This window comes from Cygnus olor, chromosome Z, assembly GCF_009769625.2.
Source record: "Cygnus olor isolate bCygOlo1 chromosome Z, bCygOlo1.pri.v2, whole genome shotgun sequence".
NCBI lineage: Eukaryota > Metazoa > Chordata > Aves > Anseriformes > Anatidae > Cygnus > Cygnus olor.
This window is the reverse complement of record NC_049198.1, coordinates 52,791,619-52,818,855: the sequence shown is the minus strand read 5'-3', so window position 1 is coordinate 52,818,855 and position 27,237 is coordinate 52,791,619. Positions and strand designations below refer to the sequence as shown.

The 27,237-nt window shown below is 42.2% G+C and overlaps 1 protein-coding gene across 1 annotated transcript in view; it reads left to right on the top strand.

Moving 5' to 3' along the window:
- CPLX1 (complexin 1) overlaps positions 1-27,237 on the top strand; it is a 125,609-nt gene that overhangs the window by 64,563 nt on the left and 33,809 nt on the right. Inside the window, exon 3 of the mRNA XM_040541393.1 lies at positions 9,089-9,264. Coding sequence (XP_040397327.1) covers positions 9,089-9,264 — 176 coding nt within the window. The remainder of the gene's footprint in view (positions 1-9,088; positions 9,265-27,237) is intronic.

Sequence of the window (27,237 nt, the reverse complement as noted above, 5' to 3'; positions counted from 1 at the left end):
AGGAAAGAAAGAAAGACAGAAAGAAAGGAAGAAAGGAAGAAAAAGAAAAGGAAGAGAGAGCTCCATATATCCAAAATAGGTTCACTGTGGGTTTGACAGTAGATCCGACCAATGTCACCTGAAAATTACTTCTCCATATACATTGCTTAGATTTACTCATAGGCATTTTTTTTTTATTCTTGTTAGAGCAGAATTAAAAGGACCTAGCAGTAGCGCAAAGGAGTAAGTAATCTAATAACTGAAAAAAAATCACTTAGATATATGGATTGATATTTGGGAGCTAGAAAGAGAAAAAGGAAGGGAGATTTATAACATTCATTTGTTGCACAAAAGCACAAGTGCCATTGGGATTAGTTGTTGGTTTGCGTGCAAGTACTGTGCTCTACACAGCTCTACTGTACTCAACTGTGCTCCACACAGGAAACTACTACTGTGCAGAGATGGAGACTTCTCAGAAGAAAAAAAAAATAATAGCTAAGATTTTAGCCAAAACAATGAGGCTGATGATATAGGCTGGTGAGGTCTTGCTCTAAGAAGACTGCTTTATTTTATCTACTGAAAAAGACTGTCCAGCAGCTTGCAAAGTAGGAAGATTGTTATATACTGTTCATGTTGGCTGTCTCGTTTAGTTTTGGGCTGAACATCTACAGGGTGAACACCAGGAAAATGCTGGAAAAATAATTCCTGGAAAATTCTGCGTACCTCCATGTGGATTTGTGTCAAGTTTGAAAAAGACCTTCAACATCGGCTTTTAAAATCTGTCTTGGTGTGTGCATGGGAAATCAAGCATGCCCACAGTGGTGAGAAGAAGCATTTGTCTCCAAATAGCTGGAGTTCCAAATACCTCCAAACACCCTAAAATGTTTCAGGTACCATTACAAAGAGTTTGCTCAACTTACTAGATTGTTTCCCAACAAGAAGACCTCTGAGCAATGCAGTTTAGCTAGGTGGTTAAAGGGAGGAGGAGAGAAAGACTGAAGTGCCACAGGCAGAGAAAGCTGACCTTGCGGAATGGCTGAAGCAAAATTTCTTAGGGACCGTAAAATACCGGCTGCTCTGTGTGAACATGGACACTCAGAGAAAAAGCCTGCTTGTGTGAGTGGGGGACAGGATCATTTTCTGAAGAAGGCACTGGGAATGGCAAGGTTGCAGAGTTGTGTTTTTTTTTTTGTGTGTGTGTGTGTTACAGCCTGAACACAGACCAGGGAGTGGTAAAAAAATCCCAGAATCTGGAGTAAGTAAAGCTGCATAATAGATATTGTGCACATGATCACCTTGATGTCTTGATCCCCCAAATGATCCCCTAGTATCTAGTCACAGTGATGGTTCTGTGAATAGCGTCTCACCTCTGCTTCTGTCTGTCTTGGCACCTGTTATGTTGGATATGGGCCTCAGGGAAGCATTTGTTCTAGATGCTGGGTATCCTCAGTTTATGTCTTTCCTGGTCAGTTGTTATTAGGGACTATTTTAGATCCCAGTATAAACACTCAGAAAGCAGAAGGGACTCAGTCAATCCCACCAGTCTGAGGAAAAGGAATTACTACAGATGCTGAGAAAATCACAGGCAGAATAACAATGAGGAAAATGAAGAGGGAGGAAGAATGAAAGAAGACTGAAAGCAGAAGACCGAGATTATACTGCAGTGTGGTGAGCAGTGCAGAGCCAGCTACCTGTTGACTGCAGCCGTATTTGTTGCTTTGCTGCTTTTGCAGTCCTCTGATAGCAGGTCAGACAGAGCAGATAGCAGGTCAGACAGAGGGCTGGCAGGAATACCATAGATCAGGCTGATCCTTGGGACAAGGGGTAGATCAGACTGGTGCTTTGTATTCTCATTTAGTTGAAAGGACTATAACCACTGGGGCAGGGAGGGAGAGAACAAAATCAAAAAACAAATCCATACCTTATAAACAAAGTAAGTTGAAGCTTTGAGTGCTCCTTTTTGACTCCGTACTCATGGCCATTTGGATAACTTTGAAACTACTCATGATCCATAACTCACCACTAGATGTGTTCAGACAGACCTCACTGGGATCCTCCCAAATTTATTTTTCTGTGATGTTTCAGAAAACTTAACACTGAAATAGGTAAGCATTTCACTCACCCAGAAATAAACCTAAGACCATAGCTTGGCCCAGGGAGCAGAAATAGAGATTGACATGCTCTTTCTCAGTTGAGAAAGACACTTCAACTGAGTAGCTCTGGAAGAGTGAACAGAGGAGGAGCTCCATGTCTGCTTTGAGCTTTGAGGTTTAAAATTCATTAAGAATTTCTTCACTTAATACAATGATAATGATCCTTACCAGAGATCCCCACTGTACCAAAAAGAGCAGAAAATGGCCTATTCAGAGATGTTGTAATTTCTCAAGTGAACTCCTTAAGTGAACTTGGCATCATTTGTTTGTTTACAAAAGAGGAATCAGTAATGTGTTTCTGTAGGTGTATTAGTTAATTGATAAATTGTGATGGTTCCTTTAGAGCTATTCAGTACTAATGTTTAAAACAGTATTTTGTTCACACAAGTACTATTTTTGAAAAGCGTGTGATACCCTCCTGAACGGCTGTTACATTTTTATTGACATTTTAATAGGAGAAAGTCAATCTTTCTTCAGTTGAAAGAATTGGTGAGTCATTTACCTTTTTTGCTGGAAAATAGTATCAGATGGCTAATAAAACAGCAGAAAGAAAAGACCCTGCACCTTTATCTCCCAATTGACGAAGTAGAAGACAGATATAAGAGGAACCTTTGTTCTTGTCACTGACGGGATGTGCAAATATCTGCAAGGAAACAGCTTTCTACAGTGAGCAGGGAGCTGTACTGTTTTGTTTCAAAAACATTTCTAAAAATCATTGTTTTGTTCTACTTCCAAATGGATCAAGAGCAGAGGTAGGACTAGTTTTTGTGCTTGCAAAGTACAGCAGGTTGATGTGGACACAGACAAAAAAAAAATCTTTCCTGAATGCTCTCTTATTGTAGTGATATGAGGAAGATCTGTGCTTCTGAAACAAGTGTGACAGTGTGGATCCCTATGTGCCAGGCCCCTCTCTGCATTCCCCCTTTCTGTCAATAGGACAGAAGGACCAGGCTTTCTGTCAGGCTGAATACAGTCATTTTGGTTTATATAGTTTGTAACCTCTGTTGTTTGTGGCAACTTTGATAACTTTCTGTTGGGTTGTACCAAACTCTGCACTGAAATGGGCATCACTGGGAGGAAGTGGATGCAAAAAAAAGTAAGAAATTAGGAGCTGCCTTACAATGTGTGCTTCTGAAAAACATAGTCCTCGAGTGAGATTGTAATTTCATTGCTGCTTTATAGCTGAAGAGATTGATGAAGGGGGATGTAGCAAGGTATGTCTGAGAAGCTCATAATATACAGATTGTAAGTCTTCAAAGAGAACCCAGAAGGGAGCATAGGAGATCTGCCTGGACAGAGATCCTGAAAAACTCAGTTCACCCAGTGTCCTTATTGCCTTCTGCTCCTGTAAACTAGTTTTGGGTTTATACTCCAATTGTCTCCAAGCCAAGATGTATATGTAAATCTGGATCTCAACTTGTTGATTAGATCATAGAATCATAGATTGGCTTGGGTTGGAAGGGACCTTGAAGATCACCTGATTCCAACCCCCTGCCATGGGCAGGGACACCTCCCACCAGACCAGGTTGTTCAAAGCCTCATTCAACCTGGCCTTGAACACTTCAAGGAATGGGGCAGCCACAACATCTCTGGGCAACCTGTTCCCATGCCTCAGCACCCTCATAGTGAAGAATTTCTTCCTAATTTCTAATGATACTCACCAATCCTGACTGTTTACAAGTCATCTGTTTACTAGATCAGAGTAGGCGAACATGCAGCATGCAGAGTAAGACACACAGGCCAAGGAGTCTACATGAGGTATCAGTGTGGGAAATAGGTACCTAGGCTCACCAGAGGTGGTTGTGTGCTTTTCCTGCAGCCTGATGCAACTTTGGTCTCCATGTGCTTGCCTGTGATTGAGGCTCTGTGGGAAGCCTCCCTTGTATGAACTGGTAGACAGAGGAAACTGAAGAGCGCAGTGGGCTGCCATTTGCTGTAATGTGAAGTCAGATAGCCCGCACACATGGGAACAACTCTGAGCAGAAACCTGAACTTAGCCATCCCTGTTGGGAGCTGGATTTCACCCTGGTGATTTCAGAGCTGCTCTCTCAGCCAATCTAGTTCATTTTACACTAGCATATGTAATGAATTTGCTGGAGGAAGGTAAACAGGGTGGAGATACAGTGTCATATTTAAATGGTGGCATGGGAAAACAGAGGCACAATTTATATTTTGTCTAAAAGAATCTCACCTACTGGTGTGTGTTTTGACTGCAACAGAAGATAAAGTTTGTGTCGCAGCAGCCAGAGGGAGTAATTTGCAGGTATTTCTGTAGCATATAAGGGGTTTGGCCAGGAACACCTGGACAAGATCCCATTCCTTTGGATACGATTCACGTTGCAATAAAAAAATTTGCATATGAAAGTACTTTGTTTAATGAAGTCTTCAGATACATGCCAGTCCAGACCTTCCTGCCAAATTAGTGATTAAGTATCTTGACTTCTGAGTCCCATAGTGTTTGCTACAAGGCTTTTTTCTTAATGATAAATTCTCCTTTTTTTATGAGCCTTAACAGTAATAAAATGGGAGAAGACTTCTTGTATACCAGCCGTAAGCTGGTATATGCACTCTGGCCTTGATGAAAAAGGTCTTTCCCCAGTGATATCACTAATATGTTCTTAGTTCTGGTTCTGAAATGTTTCTGCAAAAGGGAGTGACCCATTCCTGCTCCAGTGTGATTAGCTGCAGATGTTTGGATGATGGCATAAAAACCACGCTGTGATTTAGAAACTGAGGTACCAGTTGTCCTGTCTGCTCAGTCTAAATATGGTTCAGCTACAAATAGCACCAAAACAGCCAGCTCATGAGCTTCCTGTTGTGTAAGGCAGGGCAAAATGAGTTGCCATCTTTTATTCTTTTCAAAGTGTACAGTTCTGACTGGGAGGATATTTTCAGAATAGTTATTGAATGTTAAAGAGAGAAATGTGTTTTTAAGGCTACTTTTTCTGGCCTATGTACAGAAGTTCTCACCTGCAGAATTTCCTCAGGGCGTAGCTGTTTCAAGTAACCCTCTCATTGCTGCCTCTGACACCTGTGATTTAGAAGGGGAACTTCCGTGACATCCTCTGGGATCTAAGCACACACATATGCAGCCCTCTTGAAAGACAGGCATGGGGTGCTATTTATCTGCATTATGAAATGAGCTTTGTGGAAAAGAAATTCTGCTGGTTTGACTTAATTACCTTACCTGAAGTGATGGCATGCCAAAATTTCCATCATCCTTTGCATAATTAAGGATACCCAAGATGTTCCTATTAATCTCTTTCTCTGTAAGTCATCTTTAGAAATCCTGTTCAATATAGTTTCTGCAGAAAATATCTTTGCATGTCAACATTTTGGATTTTTTTTCTTTATTTTCTTTTTGAACAAGTAACAAATTGAGCACTGCAGCTTATGCAAGTTGATTTTGTGAGTTCATGTTTTCTGTGTGAAGGCTTGATTAATGTCAGTGAACAACTGAAGGGTCTAAGGAGATGGTGCTCCTGTGACTGAGGTCATGAAGTTTAAGAATTTCATTTCTACCAGTTCAGATGCAGGATCAGTTTGGGTTTGCACGTCTCACCCTTGTCCGTGCAAAATTCACTTTCATTCACCATTTAAACCACTTACTTGTGAGGTCTTACAGAATCATAGAATAACTGAGGTTGGCAGGGACCCACAGAGATTGTCTAATGCAATCCCCTTCTCAAGTAAGGTCACTTAGATCAGGCTGGTCAGGGCTCTGGCCTGCGAAATTTTGAACATCTCTAGAGTGAGAGACTCCACAGCCTCTTTGTGCACCCTATTTTTTTTTCCCGTGTTTAAATGGGAATCACTGTATTTCAGTTTGTGTCTGTTGCCTCTTGTCTTGTCACTGATCATCGAGTAGGGTCTAGCTCCTTCTTCTTCATTCCCTTTCATCAGGTATTTATGCATACCACTGAGACACCCCTTGAGCCCCTGAACCTTCTCTCCTCCAGCCTGAACAGTCGCAGCTCTCAGTCTCTCATTGTAGGAGAGATGCTGCAGTCACTTAATCATCCTAATGGCCCTTTGCTGGCTCACTCCAGGAACTCTGTATCTCTCTTGTACTGGGGAGCCCAAAACTTGGCACAGCACTCCAGATAAGGTCTCACTCCAGATAAGGGCTGAGCAGAGGGGAAGGATCAGCTTCTTCAATCTTCTGGCAGTGTTCTTCCTAATGCAGCCCAGAAGGCTGTTGACCTTCTTTGCTGCAAGGATGCATTGTTCATTAGAGCCAGAAAGGTTTGCTCTTGTTTTACTTCCTTTAAGAAGACAGGATCAAAAAGCCGTCCTGGAGTTTGGCCATTTCTGGATTCTTCCTGTCGTCTTATCTAGGGATGTTGGATACTGTGTTGATTTGAAGCTCCATACTGATTAGCAATTACTTTGGCATTCTCTGTCTTATCTTTATGTCAAGGTGGATGTTATGGTTGGGATGAGAAAAAAATACAAAAAGACTGAAGGTACCGTATTAATACATTCTGTGTTTCCTTCCCCTGTGTCTCATTGGAAACTTCAGAAGAAGGCATGAGGACAGAACTTTTCTTTCTTCTAGCTTGCGACTGTGACCGCAGCAACTCAGTTGGTATGCAAGTGAATTCCCTGGAGCATTCACTGCTCAACAGGTTAAAACAGAAGCTGTATTCCAGCAAAGCAAAGTTTAGGAGGACAAAGGAGACAAAAAAAAAAAAAAAAAAAGGAAAAAAAAAGGGGAGGGTTCTACACCAAAAGTAACACAAGATATTGGAATTAAAATGTAGTGTAAAATTTTTCTTCTCATGACACATTTCCTTCCAATTAGTTAGCAACAGTACCACAATGCAGCTTTCCACCCATTTAGAAGGTGCCTTTGAAATCTGGGGTGATTTAAGAGCCTGTGAGGATCCTGGGACTGTATCGCCGTTCTTGTAGGTGTCTTGTGTTCTGAGTAGCTGTAAAATCAAATGCTTAACATATTCAAAATCTTGGTCTTGTCTAAGAGATAAAAGAAAAAGAAGTCTATGCAATTTCATTCCTTACACGATGAGCTGAGCTGACATTATAACTTAATGATAGCCTGGACTCAGTGCTTAGAGAAAAATAAATCATCTCTTTCTGCTGCTGAATTCTGGTCCGTAAGTAACTAGCATATTACACTGTCTGGGTAGCTCTAAGTGGAGGGAAGCTAAAAAGAGATAAACCTGATAGATTGCTGAACCCAAAGGAGTGTGATAATCAGCAGAAATGTTTGTTGAGGGGAATCCAGAAATTAATTGGTCATCAGTGTTTTATACACAGAAAAGCTGCTTAATGCTGCCCCTGTTATAGGGATGAATGACCCAACAAAGCTGCATTGCCATTCCTCTTTGCGTCAGATTCTAGCAAATCTTGCTTGCAATTTCAGTTGGCCTTTCTTGCATCCCAGAAAAAGAATCATCAGCTGGGATGAGTGAATTTTCTATCAAAATTCTGGAGTCTGTGTGGTCCTCTGGGGACCCAGGAGTTGTACTCAGTGATCCTTGTGGGTCCCTTCCAACTCAGGATATTCTATGATTGTATGATACCTGTATTACTCTTACCCTTAAGTGGAGGAGACAAAATATTCATTAGGAGAAGGCTGATAGTAGCAAGTGAGTATAAATATTTCAACTGTATTTTTTTTTGTATCTGAGAGTTGTTGACACATTTAAAGAGTAACTTACAAGGGAGAGACAAGGGATTGTGAAAACCTCTTCCCCTCACTTAGCCTTTATGAAAGCCAGCAAACAATTATTTGGAAGGATTTTGTCAGTGTCTCTTTCCAGCCTAAGCCTTTGAAAAGGCCAGATAGCTTCACAATGGAGAGGCAGGAGATGTTACATGTGTGCATGTAGGTGCAAGTGGGTGTGTGTTACAAGGTCATCCCAGATTAACTCAGCTAAATCTCAGCCAGCAAAGGACCAACCTGAGGCTTTCCTGATGCAGGAAGTAAGGACAGTAACCAGCTACCTTCACCCTGGAATAGCCTTCCTCCAGGGTGAAGGTATGTTTAATAGTAAATGTGCAGGGTGTTTTCCTGCCCCAGGCAAAGTTCAACACATCTCTCAAAGGATATGCATCTTCTCTTCATCTGCATAAACAGGCTTGATCCTGCTGCAGCTCCACAGTGCCCTTATGATGAAGCATCACAGCAAATGGGCTCCCCATTTCTGCAGCACCTGCCTTCTTCCCTAGCTGGATGATTGCCTGAGTCAATAGAAGTAGCTCTGAAACACAGGTTGAATGGCCTGTGTGCAGCTCTGTGGGGACAGAGGAACATGCAAGAAGCCTCTCCACTTGTGTGGCTGTGCAAAGGCTGTCCACAATAACAAAAGGCTGGCTCAAGAACGTACAGGGGCTGAGAATTTGGGACTAATGTGTATGCGGGGGGAAGAAAGAGAACCAGGCAGAGCTGGGTTCCCACTTGCATACTAAGCATTAGAGGCGGTGGTGTCTGAGGTTAAATGAGAGACATGCAGAGATGCTGCTTCATAGTGATACATGGTAAGAGCCTAGAAAGTATCAACAAATGTTTACTAATGCTGTGGGTTCCTACCTGTCACAGGATGTGTAATTTCTGTCAACAGTGAGTTGATGCTACGATTCTACGATTCTATGAATCTTCATTCACTAGACTTAGCTGAGGGAGTGAAACCACTGTGTGGGTGGCAGCTTGCCCCCTTCAGGACTGCAAGCCAATTGTGTGTCCATCATGCATGTCTACAGATAGGGTCTGTTCCTCTTGCTGCTGTGCTGCTCACACATGCCAAGTAACCAACCAGGACAGGGTGGGTCCTTTGCCCACTGTGGTCAGTTTGCCTCCTCCTAAATGTATGAGAAACCTTTCCAGATTCAGAGGGAGTTGAAGGAGGTCCTGAGTGTGGGGAGGCAGAGAGAGCTGGCATCATGATGGTTCTCCTGCATTTTTACAGAGCTTTCTCTTCTGCTTTTTCTAGGGGCTACCAAAGACATGGGGAAGATGCTGGGTGGGGATGAGGAGAAAGACCCCGATGCTGCCAAGAAAGAAGAGGAACGACAGGAAGCCCTCAGACAAGAAGAAGAGGAGAGGAAAGCCAAATATGCCAAGATGGAGGCTGAAAGAGAAGTTATGAGACAAGGGATTCGAGACAAGGTAGGATCTGGCTTTCAGCACACTCTGGATGACTTTTAATGCTCAGTGGAGAACTGCTATTTTCAGCTGATTTGTAACCAGTTCTCTTAGCACCTGGGTAAAGCCAGGTAATTACCTTGCCACAATGAACTTTCTAATCTTGTGCACTGTCCCTGGAGGTCTGTCCCTGGTTAAACACACCTCCCACACTGAGAAGCACTGCAGTGGTGAAATAGGGAGTGAAGATGAGGGAAGAAAACTGTCTGGTTTTCTCATCATCTATTCAATACTCACTTTATTTTGAATGTTACAGGCCTCTCTGTCCCTATATGTGTGCTCTCCAAGCTTGCGTTTGTCATTTATGAGAAGTGTCATCATTCACTGTGTTTCTGAGAGATAGAGTATAAGTATTTACTGTTCAATGTATTGCTCTGGAGGCTTTATTTGTGTTGATGGTTGAAATGGGATCAATCTACTTTACTTTTCATATTTAGGCTTCCACTACTCACAAGGGAGTCATTTGAGAAAAGAGAGGCTTATCTGAGGATCTTAACCATTGGGAATCTGTCTCTTCTTTTACTGAAGTTAATGGTTGATTCTAGCAATATTACAATCTAGTGTGAAAAGAAAACAAATAACGGTGAGGATTCAGGATGAGATTGAAAAGAAATACATGAAACAAACCTTTACTGGAGAAATAGCTTAATCTAAGATAGCTGAACCCATTGATACTGTGCATTAGCTTTTAGGGATCTATGTGTTCCCAGAGAAGACAGTTTTGCTGCCTCACCCTCAAGACCAGCTCAGAATTGTCTCTTTAGAACAACTTAATTTTGTTCTAAAGCTCAGGTAACTTATAAACGAAGATAACTTGGAAATTTTGGTCTTGTGTTGAGCCTATCTCTGTGCAGCTTACCTACAAACATATCTGTGAGAAAGCTTCAAGTCTCACCACAGAGCTGATAGTAACAGTAAGTAAACAGGACTATAACAACACTGGGCTGAAACTCTGACACAGTCCTTGTGATTCAGGACAGAAGCATCGATAAGGATGGTGGCATAGTGCATCTTGGAAAGAGGTATCAAGAATTATTCTGCAAAAAGGAATTTGGGGTTGAAGTTTCTAAGAAGATAAAGAACTTAAAGGCAAATGTTTGGCTGTGACTCTGCCAGAGAAAGGTATTCATATGATCATTAAAGAGAGTGTTAGTTATGAGGCAGACAGACTTAGAACTTCCACCTGGTCAAAATGTGTTGGTTTTGTGATGTGAATATATATGTGACTGTGTATGTCTATAGTGTAATATTTTAATATAAATATGTTCATATGTGCAGCGTGTGCTTAATGTGCTCTGTGTCAGTGTTTCTAAGCAATGACATGGGTCTGAATTATGCATTTAGAAAAACAAGTGTGATGAATTTCTAAGATGCAGGTAGGCATGATAATGCCTTTTTTTTAGTGCCTTTAAAAAAAGCATGCTAGTGCCTTTTTTTCACTGCTCACTGTCCATTCTGCTATGCCACTAAATTGTTCACCAAGATAGATGGGGATTACATTTTCCTTGATGTTGGGTAAACTGTAGTGACAGCATTTAAAATATCTTAGTTGTTCTCTGTTACAAATCAGAGGTGACCTAGACCATAATTCACACATTCAAGAATAGGTTGCAAGACAGTCTGAGATGGCTGAAACATCCAGCCAATGGGTGTTTCCTTGGGATATTCTCAGCAATTTAGGCTTTGCTGAGTTAGGCTGACTACTAGGTGGGGAAGTCTCTTGGAAATGTGTTGACTCCTGAGCAGTATTGTTTTGAGTGGCAAATGGTTGGCTCTGCAGAAAGAGTTAACAGGGATGCTTGAAGAAATGTTATTTGACCTCAGTCAGAGCTCTGGATTGCAGTTTTTCTAGTGATGTGGTGGGTTACTCTTGAGATTAACAACAGGAAGTCCTGTTCTGGGGAGGACACCTGGGTTGTGAAAACGCAGGAGCTCCATTATTGCCTCTGGTTTTCTTTCTCTTGGGATAATTCTAGGTATCATGGCATTTGAAAGAGGAAGATATTTTCTGCAGAATTAGAAAAGACAGATAAAGCTGTAGGAAGGAACAGTTTGGGTTTGGGATATTTTTTGTTCTGTGTTTTTTGTTTTAGTGATCTGTGAAAGAGAGAGATTACTTTGTCCTGACAAAGAGATGGATTTGATGATATGCAAGTCTTTGTCTCCAAGTGTGAGTTGGTGGCTAAAACTGTGAAAAGAATGGTGAAAGAGTAGAGAAAATAATTGGTTCATTTCCTCCCTTACATGTTCATTTAGAAACAACTTCTATAACTTCACCAACACCAATGAAAACAGAAATATAGAGGAGTAGAAAACCAAAACACAGCTTCTGTCTGGTAGACAACAGAAGTTGTTGTCAGCAGGAATGAATTAAATTCAAGAAATTTTAAGTATTATAGAGCTCTCTGATGATATTTGCATCTTTCTTATACAAAGTAGTGGGAAATGAGCAATTGAGCTGAGTGATTGTGAACAGTTTATTTATGCAGAAGAAGAATCTGAAAATATGTGTCCTAGGCTATAAACACACAGCCACAAAGACTGTGTGTGGCTGCAGCATGTCCCAGGCACAGGTCAGGGAGTAATGGCTTCATGAATCAGTTAACATTACTCTAGGTGATGCTTACAGAAAGGTTCTTCTTGTTGTTTTCATCTTTTTGCCTTAGTACTTCAACAGGTGTGAGATTACATATGACCTCAACCCACTATGGTGCTAGGCACAAGAATGATATAGGGGAAGGGAAGAATGGATTATGCGACAGCCAAGCATATATATTTTTTTTTTCATAAAAAATACAAAACATTTTCATCTGGAAATAATTTCTAGGGGTGACATTTAGATATGACATTTTGATATATTTTTTGGAACCAGTTGTCTGCCGGCTCCTACCCAATATTAAAGCTCAGCATATGATATGAAAATGGATTGAAAGAATGTGAAGAACATAACTGTATACTCTAGCCGCCTCCTACTCTAATGCCTGTGTATGGAGCTTGCCTTCTGGCCTGAGATAGGTCTGATCCAGGCTTGATCTCAGCATTACTGCTTCCACATCTTCTGGACCCTTCCACAGATGTTGGTGGGGAGAGGTGCCACACCTGACTGCCACAGGCAGGGCTTTCATGGGGCTTTTGATGCTGCTGTGCCTGATGGGTCAGGTTCTGCTGCCAGTGCCCAGGTGGTGGTGCTGTGGATAGCTAATATCCCTTTTAGCTTGCTCAGAGCCTCACACCAGTACCATCAGCTTGCCATGCTAGAGCAGCCGTCTCATTTCAAGTACTCTTGGGCTGAATACTCCCTTCCATAAACAGACAGCCTTGTTTATGTTATATACTTGCATACTTTGGCTCTGAAAGCCATTTCATTCGTTACTTACTTTGATTGCTTTCAATTCATTACTTCATTCTAATGACCCATAATTACTTATTTACATAATTAATTGTTACCACCCCTGTGGTGGAACTCAGGCCTGAGAGCACCCTAGGACATATTCCATAATTAACACTCTACCTGTCTTGGCTGGTAGTGAGACAATGCCTCTAGTATGGCTTCCTGGAATTCTTACTCTTGGTTTGGAGAATAAACATTGCTGAGTGCATGCTGAAAGGGAGCAAGAGCTCAGGGCTATCCTCACAGTGGTGGGTTTCAATGAGAAAGGATCTAAGTGTGATCGTCTGTCCAAATGGCTTGGCTTCAAGACAGAATTTAGGTTTGACTTTAGGCCATACTTGAGACGGAGCATGAACTGCTTCAGTAGCTTTTGCACGCTCAGTTCTCAGAGCAAAAGGCAGAAGTGTGGCCTAGCTTGGTTTTGACCAGCCTTATGTGCCATGGAGAACAAAAATAAAGTTTAGTTACATTAAAAGTGACTTCTGTCCTCCAAGCTGAATGTGAAATCCGTATGAGAAGTATGGAAATGTTGCAAACAGGAAAATTCAAAGGGTGAAAGAATTAAAGAATTAAATTGACCCTGCTGGGTGCTGTGTAGAAATCGTGACACAGTGCTTAGTGGCATGATCCTGTACTGTTTATATGTCTAGGAACCTCATCTCTCCCATTGCACACAAGGAGCAGAACTGTTTGCTTAATTAGCAAATGTTCAGTATTTCACCTCTGCCATCCCTTACAATGTGTATCCCAAGTTCATTTACTGTGCAGTATCCAAAATCTAAAGGCAACTGTGGTGGTTTTACCCTGACACACAGCTGAACTCCACCACAGCTGCTTTCACACCCCCCCTCCCTATTGTTTTCTGTATTCAGAGTACAAAAGCAGAAGAGTCATCATGTGTTTAAAACCTTGGTAGCAGAAGAATGACATCCCCTTGCATCGGTGGGCCTCAGTGGGGCAGTAAGAAATGTGCAGGACTTGCTTGTCCCTTTGCTATCTGGCAACAGGGAAATGGTGAATTCTGGGGTTTGATATTTGTTCCTGGAGACAGCATGTCACACAGCAGTGGAATACGCAGTCCCTGTTCTATTTAAGTGTGAGTCCTTCTGTCTCTGGATGACTGCCATTAATTCTTACTCCCCATTTTTTGTACTGGTATATTACATGCTCCCATTGGGTTTGAAATTTTCATCTGTAGGCAGTAGGATTCTCTGCAGTATTTGGAAATGTCCATGTCCCCCGAAAAACACGAAAACTTTCCAATTCTTTGAAGATATTTAAGACTTCTGTAATTTCAACGTCTTCTATGATTTAAAGTAGGTGGTATTGAAATTTACGTCTAGAACAGTGAGAACATTTGGGATGCTGGCAATTGGACAAATCCTAAGTTTAGGTCTTTGTACTCTCCAGTAAGAAAGTGTTCCAATAATGGTGCTTTCTTTATTCCTTTTTATTTATGTCTGTTTATTTATGTCTGTTTATTCCTTTTTATTTATGTCTGCAGTAAATCATTCAGTCAAAAAGAGAAACCATTTTTTGTAGCTGTAGCCTTAGATCCTTGTATGAGATAATGAACATGCAACATAAATATGCAATATAGTTATTCATTTTGAATATTTCATTTTCATATTTGGATATGTGACTGGTGCATAGCTGTAGAAATCCTGTCTTAGGCAGAAGAATACCAGAACGTGAATTAACTCTGTTCTCCAGAAGTATCAGACCTTCAAAAATAAGCCTCAAACTCAGCAGTGCAAACTTTGGTAAAACTTTGTTGCTATAAAACAGCTTCACAATGTTAGCTAAACTCTCCAGTGTTAGTGCATCTGTGGTATGTTTCATTCATGGCTAACTTCAGATGCAGGTATTGCCAAGAGCTTTAAAAATTCCTGTTAAAAGGAATGAAATTTCATTGCCTGAAAACCCAATTTTGAAAGTGCAGTCTTCCTTGAGAGGAAGAAATATATATTACATTTTTCTTCGGAGACTATCAAAAACTGGAAAAAAAATATAAGTTGTATTCTTTGCATGTCAAAAGGTGAAGGATCTCAAACAAAGAGATTTTCCTCAGTGATGAATTGTGTTCTATAACTCAAATGATAAAATTCGTACCTCAGTGAAATATCCTGTCTGATATCTTCCCTGTCAAATCATTGATATTAAACCAGTGATGTGAACTTTTACCCAGCACTTGTGATCTAATTAAGCTGTGGCTACTGTTGTTCAGTATGTGGGCCTTAAAATAGATTTTCAGAGTTGTCTGTGTATTACACAGATGGAGAGGTTTTATTAACTCGAGTCTCTTCATGCTTTCACAGTGGCTTTTGATAGTTAAAAAATAAAATAATAAAAAAAAAAACACCTACAAGAAAGGGAAAAATAATTCTTTGCTTACTTTAGTTTAGCACAGATACTCTCTGTGCTATATACAGAAGAGCGTTTACAAATGGGTCACAAGCTTTCTGGCTGTGAGAAAGCAATAGGCCTGACTATGATACTCCCAATGTGATGCTTTGCAGGACAGGGATTAAACTGTGCATTCCAAGAAGTGAGCTCTAGGGTGAGTGAGTACAGTCATAATGCCACTAATGATGTTGACTGAGAAGAAATGTATTCTTTACAGCAATTAAATCACGATCTTCTCTGGGTAGAGGCTGCAAGCACAATGTCCTGAAGGGCTTACTGTGTATCTGGACAGATTTGATTCATTGGTTATTGAGGACAGTGGAAGCTGGATTAATCCCAAGCATAGCTGGAGGAAGGAAAGAACATCTGTAGGGTGACTGAAGAGCACCATACCCCTGCAGGCCATTTTCATACTGGTATTTAGAGGCATCCCAGAGGATTAAGTGATTTGACTTGTACTGGACTTCCCTCTTGCCAGAACTTCTGTACCAACCACTTCCATGCAATTTTGCCTTAGCCAGCCTGTGTTATATCTGAGTCAAATTCTCGAGTTCCCATATCGGTTTTCTCCTTTCCACTGAATACACATCTTTAGCATTAAACTTGTTTCCAGAGTACTGCCCTTTACCATCTTACCAAACTACTCACTTCTCTTACCTAACACTCTCAGGCTTTGGAAACACACCGGCCAGGTTTAGGTTTCTGCTTTGCATCTCCTTAAAGTACCTCTTAGCTGTGAGGAACATGATTGTCTTTTGGGAAACAGCAAACAAACTGATCTCCTCCAATACCAGAGAGCACAACTACAAAGCTCAAGGTTAGCAAAGTTATCTGGGTATACCTATGTTCACCAGCCTCTCTGGAAGGTTGAGAGAGAGAACACTGCCCTCCCAGATGTGCTTTTCAGCAAGGAACAGAGATTGATGTCCCAGTTAAAGAGCTTCAGGGCCAATATTATATATTGTCATCTTTGGAGTGATTCAAGGGAATCTATTCCTACCTAACCCTTGCAATTTCATCTTTATATTACCACAGAAGTCCCAGGATATGCAATATATTTTGGTCTTCATGAATCCAGCCACCTACATGTATAGACTTCCCTAGGTGGTCTGAATGAAGCTGTGTTTGCAAGATCTTATCTCTTGGAATTAAAATAAGTGGTCTTCCCAGGTGGGAAAAGCTGTATGGATTCCTTCCTGCACTGTAGTTTTAGGCCATGTTTAACATTAGGAAAAGAGAAGCACCATCAGCAAATAATTGGAGCTCAGAAACTAACGGACATCTTTTTTCTCTGCTTATGTAATAGCTAGAGGCTCAGTTATTTAGAACTAAGTAGGTTCAGTTTCCAGCTGCTGATTCCCCCACTAATAACTTTTGGGGCTCATTAGGCAGGTTTTTGTGCAGCTCTGCCCTGTTCTAACTTCATTCCTACATTTCATGCTAATCCAAATCTACACCAGTAGATGTCACTTTGGATACTTGCTAACTAGATCCCACTGGGTGGTGTTTCTGGAGTTACCGAAATGTCTCTTGAAATGCATCCTCTTTTTACTGCTATGCACTGATTAGGGTGTCCTGTAGAGTTGTTCAGCCGAAATTCTCTCTTAAACAACTTCTGTCCTACTGAGCTGGCTGGCAAAACCCATGCACATTGCTGGCACGAGGCTCAGTAAATTTACCCACTCTGAACTGGGTGTGAAATAAACCCATGGAGATGACGCATGGTGATTAGTGCTGGAGGTTAGCAAGGAAGGACTTCTGAGTGGTGTCTCAAGACTTCCTGGCTGTGGCTTCTTGAAATGTGAGCTCCAGGCATTTGGCTCACCTGCTTGCAAAGGCAAGAGCAATGGACCCCAACAGATGGTGTACTGCAAGTTCTTTTCCAGTACCATTGCTATGGAGCATCTGTGTGTGAGCAGCCACTCCACTGGGGCTGCTGTTCTGTCACCTCTCAGTTCAATATACACTTCTGTCCAGGACGGCATCCCAGGATGCCCCATAACCAGAAGATCTATTTGGAAATTATTACCCAGCATTTCTATTTCCAAGTTCTCTATACTTAATAAGGAGCTTTTCAGTACAGCCCTCTCTTACCTCATCAGTTACTTACTCGTGTTACCACCAGAGGACAAGAAAGGTGGGAAGGCAGTAACTCTTCATAAATTACTGTCTCATCATACAGTACAGCCTCCTTCTCTTTCCCTTGTACATTTTTTCCTGCTGGTTGAACTGCTGTTTTAGGAACTTTATTATTATTACTATTATTATTTTAAGAGCCAGGAGAAACTGACTGCATTGTGGAGCAAGAAATCTGTAGCCTGTGAAGCTCTATTTTATTTATACAAGTGATGTTACTGTAGGAAAACAGCATGCACAGCCATTGTATATTGCCCAATTTGCATGCATATACAAATAAAGAAAAGTATATATAGAGAGAGAGATTGAACAGACTTTATTTAAGTAAAAAGGTATTTTTTTCTTTGCATATGCAAATGGAAAAAAAAAAATGAACACAATGGGAACTTTGCGATGTGGACAAAGCTTTACTTCATTCCTGTTTCAGTGGCTGCCTGCATTTATGCTTCTCTGTGTCTAGTCCATAGCCTGGGAAAGTCCATGGTGGACCTACTCATGCTAAAGGGACTAGAAATGGTTAAAACCGGAATTAAAGAGGCTATTGAGTTATAGCTCATTTGGTAGTAGCATTCACAGTCATCCCGTCACTGAGAAGTCAAATCAACTACGCGAAGGAAGAAAAGCTTCCTACATGCTGGCTGAATCCAGATTTTTCTCATTGCAAAGTTTGTAGACTTGTTTTAACCTACTTCCACCAGCACAGCAGACAGCCCACTGTGTGTCTCTGTTTAGGCTTGCCATTCATGCTGGATCTCCAGGGCGGGGAACTTCCCAAACCTGTACAAGTGGAACTAAGAACCTGTATGAAGAAACTGATGGCAGCAGGTCTTTTCATTGTATTTCCTCCTGGGCACTCTGTGAAAAACATAATAGTAACAGCATGCATTTATCTCAGAAATACTAAGTAGCTCTGCTTCTACCTTTTTGGTGCTTTTTTGTGAGTGCATGTGTGGCCAGCCACATGGTGCTTCTTGTACACGTCAGCCAGCAAGACCAGTCTGTACAGAGGAAGGGCTTTTTTATAAGACAACTCCAAAAAACTAATTTATATATATATATATATATATATATATATATATATATATATATAAAATCACTGCTTTGAATTACAGGTGGAAAAATTGAGCTGTGGGAGGTGGAACCAATCGCCCCAAATCATCCAAATCATGCAGTGCTTGAGTTAGGAATAGATTTCTTGAGCTGGAGGCCTAGGCCTAGTCTCGAGGCCTAGGCCTAGTTTGACCTTTGTGTAAATGGATTTTCTTCTCTGTCTTTCTTTTCTGCCCAAAAAAATGGGCAACCCATAGGCTGCAGGGCATGACAGAAGTTTAGAACTTAGGAGTAGAGACCAACGCAGACCCTGTATCACCACCATGTTCCCTCTGCTACTGGTCTCTGAAAGTGGCTGCCATGCCCACTCTCAGCCACTTGGAACTTCCTGAGCCAGTATAGCCAAGACTAGCTCTTGGCTAAATCCCAACAAGGGGATGAATACATCCCGGAAGCAAAACAGCTTATTTGTTGCTCTGAGGCTTTGGGGAAGAATATATTCTTTCCTCAGCAGAAAAAACAAAACAAAACAAAAAACTTAGGATGGTGTAAGATTTCACTAAGTGACTGGAAGAACTCTGAGTTCTTTCCAAAACATTTTCTCAACATCTTTTGATTCATCTGGACTTTAAATGTAGATAATTCTGTCCTGGGTCATGCTGCTTGTGTAAACCTCAAAATGCAGAAGATGGCATGCAGGTAATTTAATCAGTACCATTGCCTGTAATAAGTACAGCTACACCAATTTCCCTTCCCTTCCCTTCCCTTCCCTTCCCTTCCCTTCCCTTCCCTTCCCTTCCCTTCCTTCCCTTCCCTTCCCTTCCCTTCCCTTCCCTTCCCTTCCCTCCCTTCCCTTCCCTTCCCTTCCCTTCCCTTCCCTTCCCTTCCCTTCCCTTCCCTTCCCTTCCCTTCCCTTCCCTTCCCTTCCCTTCCCTTCCCTTCCCTTTTCTCCCTTCAAATCAGATGCAAGGGTGTGGGCTTGTACAGTTGTGGGTTCTTTTTTTTTAATGTCAAGCTAATTCAAGGACTGTGAAGGTCACCAAACAGGATATAAAGGTCTGTTCCATTTTTGCTGCAGCCAAAGAGCTTCCTTAACTGCTTAAAATCAGTCATTAGCCACATTATGTCTCTTATATTGGCAGTTTCTTATCTGAGTCTTGAATGAATGGATAACTCACCAGGACTTAATGAGACCAGTGGACTTACACATACTTGAGAAAGCAGCCTGATGCCTTCGTGGCTCAGCTAATGGATGCATCATTCTTTGCTGTTAAAAGTCATCAGAGCCAGACTCAAGGTTTGAAATGCTGCTGTTTCCTTACAGCAAGATGTGACTGTGTGCCAGCCTCACCATGAAGCTCTGCATCTGTTCTGACATTGCTTTCAGTTTCATCAACCTGGGATTTAAAACTGTCAGGGAGAATTAGTCACCTCATATGCCTGAAAGAAGGATGGTTGGTACAAGGCCAGATCTGAATTCAGCAATGGGACTGGGTGAGAAAGTTTGTGACATGCTTTTCTTGTGGCAGTTGTATGGCTTTTGCCTGCCTTTGCAGTGCATCGTCATTCCCCATGGATGCTTGTTGCTGAAGATGGGGAAAAAGTAAAGGGTCTTCATCCCCCTCTCATAGTGACTGTCAATTCATATAGCCTTCCCGAGGGTCCTCAGACCTTAGGAGTTCTCTTTCATTCCCTTACTGGCCAGCTCTGACACAGTCCTGAGTAAAGCTGTCTTATTCTTACAAGACTCAAGTGCAAGATGCCCAGTCCAGGGTTGCAGACCAGGACAGCCATTTTGCTGATGCAGGAGAAGGACTGTGGCCTTCCTTTGAACATGTCGGATTCTGAGTAAGAAAGACTGGCAGCTGCTGGGGGAGAAAGTAGGCTATCTGGGGAAGCTTTTGCCCCTTCCCCATTTATTTCCACTGGATGTGGTTTTCCATAGTTTCACTCCTTTTCCTTTCATCACAACACTGAGTTGTGCCTCTGCTGCAGGCATCCTCCTTTGCAAAGAGACAGTGTGTAAGTATGCCTACTTGCCTACTTATGCTGGGAAGGACAGAGACATAGTGAGGACTCATAGCTTTTTCATTACCTGCTGGGAGAGAGACTTCACAGAGGAAGGGCTTTTCCTGAGTTACAAAGGTGGAAGGAAGAATATCAGCCCCAGGACGCTGGATTCAAATTCTCCAGCATTTCCTGGAACTGTTGGCTTGGTCTTCATAAGACCAGCAACCTAAACCAAATATAGTGGAGCAGGTACAGTGCCTTTATGCTCTTGGTCCCAGTCAGACCTTCAGGCAGATTCAGAGTAGCTGTAGCCCACTAGAAATTTAGTGCCATAATAAAGCTTAGATGGCTTTTAAAGCAATCTAACACCATATAGGTCTGTAGAATCTCACCAATCATTTTACTGATGAGCATATATTTATACATATATAAAAAAACTGCTGGGTTATTTCCATCATGCTCAGGTAATAGGGATGTAAATTTTGTCTCCTCATTAAACAGGCAAAACCTAAATTAGAAAAAGGATTCTTTAGCCAGAGATATAAACAGAGACATAGTCCAAGCAAAGGCCTGATGTGGAAAGGCAGCAGATGAATTGCTCCTTGAACTGATCTTTCATTCACTCAAATGCAGAAAGTATAATGGGACCTGTAGTTGTGTTTTTTAATTCAGAATTCGTATGCCTAATTTCCTTCTTAAAAATATACTCCAGCAGCTGCCAAGGATGTAAGCTGTTTTGGGAATGGCAACATCCCAGTGTACCTCTCTTGAGTGAGGTGGCTTGAAGGTCACAACCAGAGAGCAGTGGTCAATGGCTCTGTGTCCAGGTGGAGGATGGTGATGAGCAGCGTCACACCTCAGGGGCCTGACCTGGAACCAGTGTTGTTTAATGTCTTTATCAATAACATAGACACCAGTGGGATCAAGTGCACCCTGAGTGAGTTTGCAGATGCCACCAAGCTGAGCCTTGCAGTTGATACAGCAGAAGGAAGGGATGCCATCCAAAGGGACCTGGACAAGCTTGAGAGGTGGGCCCACATGAACCTGATGAGGTTCAACAAGTCCAAGTGCAAGGTACTGCACCTGGGTCTGGGCAATCCCAGACATAAGTAAAGGCTGGGAGAAGAACTCACTGAGAGCAGCCATGCAGAGAAGGACTTGGGGGTGCTGGTGGACAAAAAGCTCGACATGAGCCAGCAGCGTGTGCTTGCAGCCCAGAAGGCCAACTGCATCCTGGGCTGCATTAAAAGAGGAGTGGCCAGCCAGGGAAGGAGGTGGTTGTTCCCCTCTGCTCTGCCCTTGTGAGGCCCCACTTGGAGTGCTGTGTCCAGGTCTGGGGCCCCAGCTCAAGGAGGATGTGGACTTGTTAGAGAGCCCAGAGGAGGGCCACAAGGATGATCAGAGGGCTGGAGCACCTCTCCTTTGAAGACTGGCTGAGAGAGCTGGGGATGTTCAGATTGGAGAAGAGAAGGCTCAGGGGTGACCTCATTGCGGCCTTTCAGTACTTAAGGGGGGCTTATAAAAAAGATGGGGAGCAACCTTTGCCTGGGCAGATAGTGATAGGACAGGGTGGAGTGGTTTTATACTAAAAGTGTAGATTTAGGTTAGATATTAGGAAGAAATTCTTCACTCAGAGGGTGGTGAGGCACTGGAACAGGTTGCCCAGAGAAGCTGTGGATGCCCCATTCCTGGAGGTGTTCAAGGCCAGGCTGGATGGGGCCTGGGCAACCTGGTCTGGTGGGAGGTGTCCCTGCCCATGGCAGGGGGCTTGGAACTAGATGACCTTTGAGGTTCCTTCCAACTTGAGCCATTCTATAAAACTCCTAGACTTTTTGACACATTATATCTCTGATAAGTCCGTGGTGTGAGACATGTTGATTAGTAGGTGGTGCTGAAAGCATTCTTTCCTCTGCCTAGTGAGTTTTTTATATCACTGAAGATGCTGTAGGTAGAGCCTACCGATTTAAGCCGTATACCTGGCCAGTGAGGCAAAAGGTTTCCCATTCAATTCTGCACTGATGCGGCCTCACCTTGAGTACCTTGTGCAGTTTTGGGCACCACAATCCAAGAAGGACAAAAAACTATTAAGAGAGTGTCCAAAGAAAGCGCTCAGAGATTGTGAAAGGTCTAGAGGACAAGACGTATTAGGAGCAGTTGAGGTCACCGGGTTTGCTCAGCCCCAAGCAGAGCAGGCTGAGGGGAGGCCTCATGGCGGCCTGCAGCTCCCTCACAAGGGGAACGGAGGGCCAGGCGCTGAGGGTGGTCAGGCACCGGAACAGGCTCCCCGGGGAAGCAGAGACTGAATTTCAGAAGTTCAAGACGCATTTGGCCATCGCTCTCAGACACATGGTTTGATTTTTGGATGTTCCTGTGTGGAACCAGAAGTTGGACTCAATGATCTTTGTGGATCCCTTCCAACTTGGGGTATTCTATGATAAAAGTGGCAAAAAAAGTATCAGAGAGAAGCAGATCAGTTTGATCATGTCTGTGTGCTTGATCCAGCTACTTATCTGGCTAGAAAATCCACACTCGCTGTCTTCACATTCGTGTGCTCTGATGTTGTAATCACAGATTCCATGCACTGTAATTTGGAGAGGCGATTAGGTTTGTTGAGAAAGCAGGAAGCTAGCAAACTCCTGCAGTGGGTTGAAGGATAGCACCTCCACTTTCTGCAATCATTCTGAAGTCAAATGACAAACACTGCTTACTTCAGGTTAGTCTCCTATAACATGTAGTTTTAGCTCAGCTGGGGAATTCAAGTCTGTGATTTGAATTTAGCTGAATTTTACCCTGTAACTGAGGCTAGGATATTTATGAGAGCAAGACATCCAGGATAGTATCCATCTGTTTGGTGGCTATCCATACCTCATGACATCCTTGCTACTGCTACAACTCTCCATGGTGTTTACGCTCCTCACAATCTCTGACAGGGGAGATGAATGTGAAAATTTAAATCAGCAAAAGAGAAGGATGTTATGCACAGATCTCCACAAACCATAGACAAGATGCAGAGCTTTCTGGAAATCTAAGGGGAGAGTTCCCTGACCCCACATAGGGTCCTGTCTGTCTGGGTCCATTTAACAGAAAATATGCTTACTTTAGTTAACTCCTAAAAGTTTGACAGTGCTTTATAAATTAAGAAGTACACCAATGCCTTCTATCCATGTGCCAACTGGTCTTCTAGTATTTTCTTTCTTTGTCCTTTCTGTCCTTTCTAATCTACCCTGTTCTCACCCCTGATTCTTGTCTTGTTTAATAAAGAAGAATAAATTGTATGTACTCTTGAAACATTCTCTCAGTCAGTCTTGATGTGTGTTTTGTTCTTCATGTGCCTTTTCTCACATCTTGAGAGAGGTGGCAGATTTTGGAGGAGGAACTGAGAACCACAGATAAAGCTGAGAGCTGCAAGAGGGGCTTTATGTTGAAGTCTTGCTGGAGAAGTCTGGCTTGGACAGTGAGAGGACAATGGACTCTCATCTCTCTACAGGCATTTGAAAAGTGGTCATCTCATCCCAAGACCAATGGATTTCATGTAGGAGAAATATGCAGGTTCCTGATCTGTTTTTTAGGGGTAGTTGCAAAGGAAAGTAATGTAGTGGTGTTAGATTTCAGTGCATGGTGAAAAAGTCCAGTCCTTCTCAAAAAGGTTTGCTAGGAAAGGTGATTTGTAAACAGAAACAAATGGAAAATGACTGGTCTGCTTTGGATGAATGGACACTTTTCTGTCATTCTGACTGGGTGTTTGGCAAATGGTTTCAGGAGATTCTGTGCTGCCACGGGCTTTAGTGTGTATTTGGGTGCAAAGGGAGGTAGGGGCAGCTTCAGGGCTTCACTTCAGACAGGTAGTGGGAGAATCTCAAATCAGAAACTGCCAGGGTATTCCCAGGGTTATAGCCATCCCTGTTCCTGCAGGGGATCTGACATTGTAAAGGAGAGAGGAGGAATCTAATCGACTCAGGACTGCTCTGGAGGTTCTTTTGCTTGACAGGGGTATGTGCTCCCTTGTTCGAATTTTCATTTTCTCACAGATTTAGCATTCAGCTTAGTTTGACAGGCTCACTAAGTGTCAAGGAGAAAGGCCTGTCACTTATGCTAGTCATAACCTACCTGCACTCTGGTATGTCACATTAGAGCCTGTGTAAGAGGCACTCTGCACTCTTGTAGAAGCTGGAGTCACAAGTCTGTTCACTGAGATTTTTGTCAAGAACCTCTGAGTGAACTTGGTTGGCAAGTGCAATCACAGTGATGGGGCTGAGGATTACTGAGGAGAATTCAAGACACCAACGTTTTTGCTGATTTTTCTAACCTACCCTCTGGCTGGTCACTGGTGCTATTTACATAATATGGTCAATTCATATTCACAGCGCTGTTTTTTAACTCTGCTTGCCTCACAAATGCAAAATCAGATTAAAAGCAAGCAGACAAACACAACAAAAAAACAGAAAAGACTATGTATGTTCATCTCCTTCACTGACTGGTCCTGAGTTTCTGGAGGGCAGCTTCCCCTGCAAAATGCAGCTACTCCTGAGGAGTAAACCTGGGATTCTGAATCTGAGAGCAGTTACAGAGGCATCATGCAAACGAGAGAAGGAAGGGTGCTTTGCCTTAGATTCGCTAGTCCACACTGTGTCAATCTGACCTGCATGAAAATTTTTTGTCTCTTCTTTTTGATTTAATGATCCACATGACCACATGAATATAAGAGGTGCCATAGTTTGAACCCATTAAACTCATTTAAATCTTCTTAACACAATTATAAAACCATGCCATTCATAAAACTTCTTAGGCAAAAGTTTTTTATGCTTGGTGACATTGTATTTTCCAGGAAGTGTCACTAGTTGGACAGTTCTGAAACATCTTATTTGCAGTGCCAGTCCTTTTGACAACCTGGTTCTTTTCATATATTGTTCATATGTATTATTAAGGAAGGCAGTGAAATCCTGGCAGGAGATGGTAGTTCGAACCTCCTCTCTGACTATTTCTGTATCATATATCTTGGCAAGTGTCTTAATCACAGAACAATGCCAATGAGAGCACTGGCATAACCACAGTGCCTTAATGCATAGTACCAAAGTTCATAGATCATAGATCATAGAATCATCTAGGTTGGAAAAGACCTCTAAGATCGTCTGGTCCAACCTTTAACCTAGCAAATAAAGGAATTATTTGTAGTGACTGGGTTTATGAAAAAAAATCTAGAACCTGGAAGCAGGCTACTTGCTGTGCTGAAGCAGAGCACCCTTTAGTACGCTATTGCTGATTTATAACAAAGTTGTCTATGATCTGTCATCTGCTGTTAGTAAGAATGCCCAAAAATGAAAATATACCTCAGGCTTAGTGAAAGGATTCATTTGACTGACATTGACTTTTCCTCCAGTGGCCTGAAGTAGAAAAAGGAATTTGAAATTTTGTTTCAATACCTTAATGTTGAAATTCTGGATCTTCCCCCCAGCCTGATGTGAAACAGAGTTGAGGATCCACCTATCGATTTACTGGGGGTTGGGGGTAACTCAGGTGCAGAGAGGCCACTATGTTTTGTCTTCCCTAATTTTACCAAACAATATGAAATCCATTCTTACATCTCACACATATACTCTGTAAGCTTTGAATAAACAATATAACTCGCTTTATTAGGAGAATTTCTTGATATTTGCTCAGGATGGCTCAGAAACAACCTGGTTGAGCCCTACATTGTTGTGTACATATGTGTTTGTACGAGATTCTGACAAAGAAACCTGAAAACAAAGCTCAAACCTTCTGTACTGTGTAGGCATTGCTTTGAAGGAATTTGGTGAGAACTGCATAGGACAAAACCATGTCTCTTCCTAGTAAAGCTGTCTTGCGACAGCACTGCTCTGTTCCTTTCCCAAGTCTTTTGTAATCAGAGCATCATGATTGTGAAGTAAAGCAGCTGCTTAGAAGATACTAAAAATGTCACAGCTCCTCTAATTAAAATCAGACCTGAAAGCTCTCAAGTGTTGACAAAATGAAGTAATAGTTATTAAGGCACCTGGGTTTAGCTGCAAGAATCCAGGTCTCTCCAGCTTTACTGTAATCAAGGGCACAATGAACAACTTCAAAGATGAATGAAAAATCAAACTGGAAGCTGCATCATGGGATGCCTATGTAAACAGACTAATTCATAAGTTTGTGCAGAACTCACAGAAGGCCACATTGGATTGATTTATCATGATTTTGATTAATAAAACACAGCACTACCTTCACAAGTCTGATTAAATCAGGTAATCTGTGTACTTTCTAAGGATTATGCTTTCAAGTGCAGTTCTCCCTCCTGTATAAGCTGACAGTATTACATGCAATATTGTCCTCATCACACTGACTAAAATGTCTGATGGCTCCTGGTTTACAAAATCAGAACTCAAAGGCAAGAACCTCAGTTACGGGTAGTGATTGGGAGAATCTAAGAGTCTTTACAATGTGTAAAATACAATGAATACCACCCCAAGTAAGCAGCCTCATGCTTTCTGAAATAGATATAGTGGTGCTGCTTTATTACAGGGTGAAGGTGAAGTAACACATAGGAATAAGGATAAATTCTCTTCCGGTGTGGCCTGGAGAAGAGTCTTTCAATCACAAGTAGCAGCTTGTCTTCTGTTTCCAGCAACTGTCTGAGTTAGGGCTGTAAGATGGTTCACTTGGCCACCACAGTCCCACATACACTTAATGTCAGGGTTATCCCTGTCCTGAGTACACTGCAACAGGGGTGTGCCAAAATGAGAGAAGAAGCAGATGCAGAGGGTAGATGTGGTGTCAGCTAGTTATATGGCAGCCTGGGTCACAGGCTGGTGGGTGGTTTCCTCTATGGGGCTTGAAAAGTTGGTCTGTGATACTGCAAGGAGTTGTCTGGCTCCTCTGCTTAGCCAGTTGCCTTTAACTGAGAGGCAGAACATTTTAGGAGGAAGATAGCACAGCTAAGAGCGAAA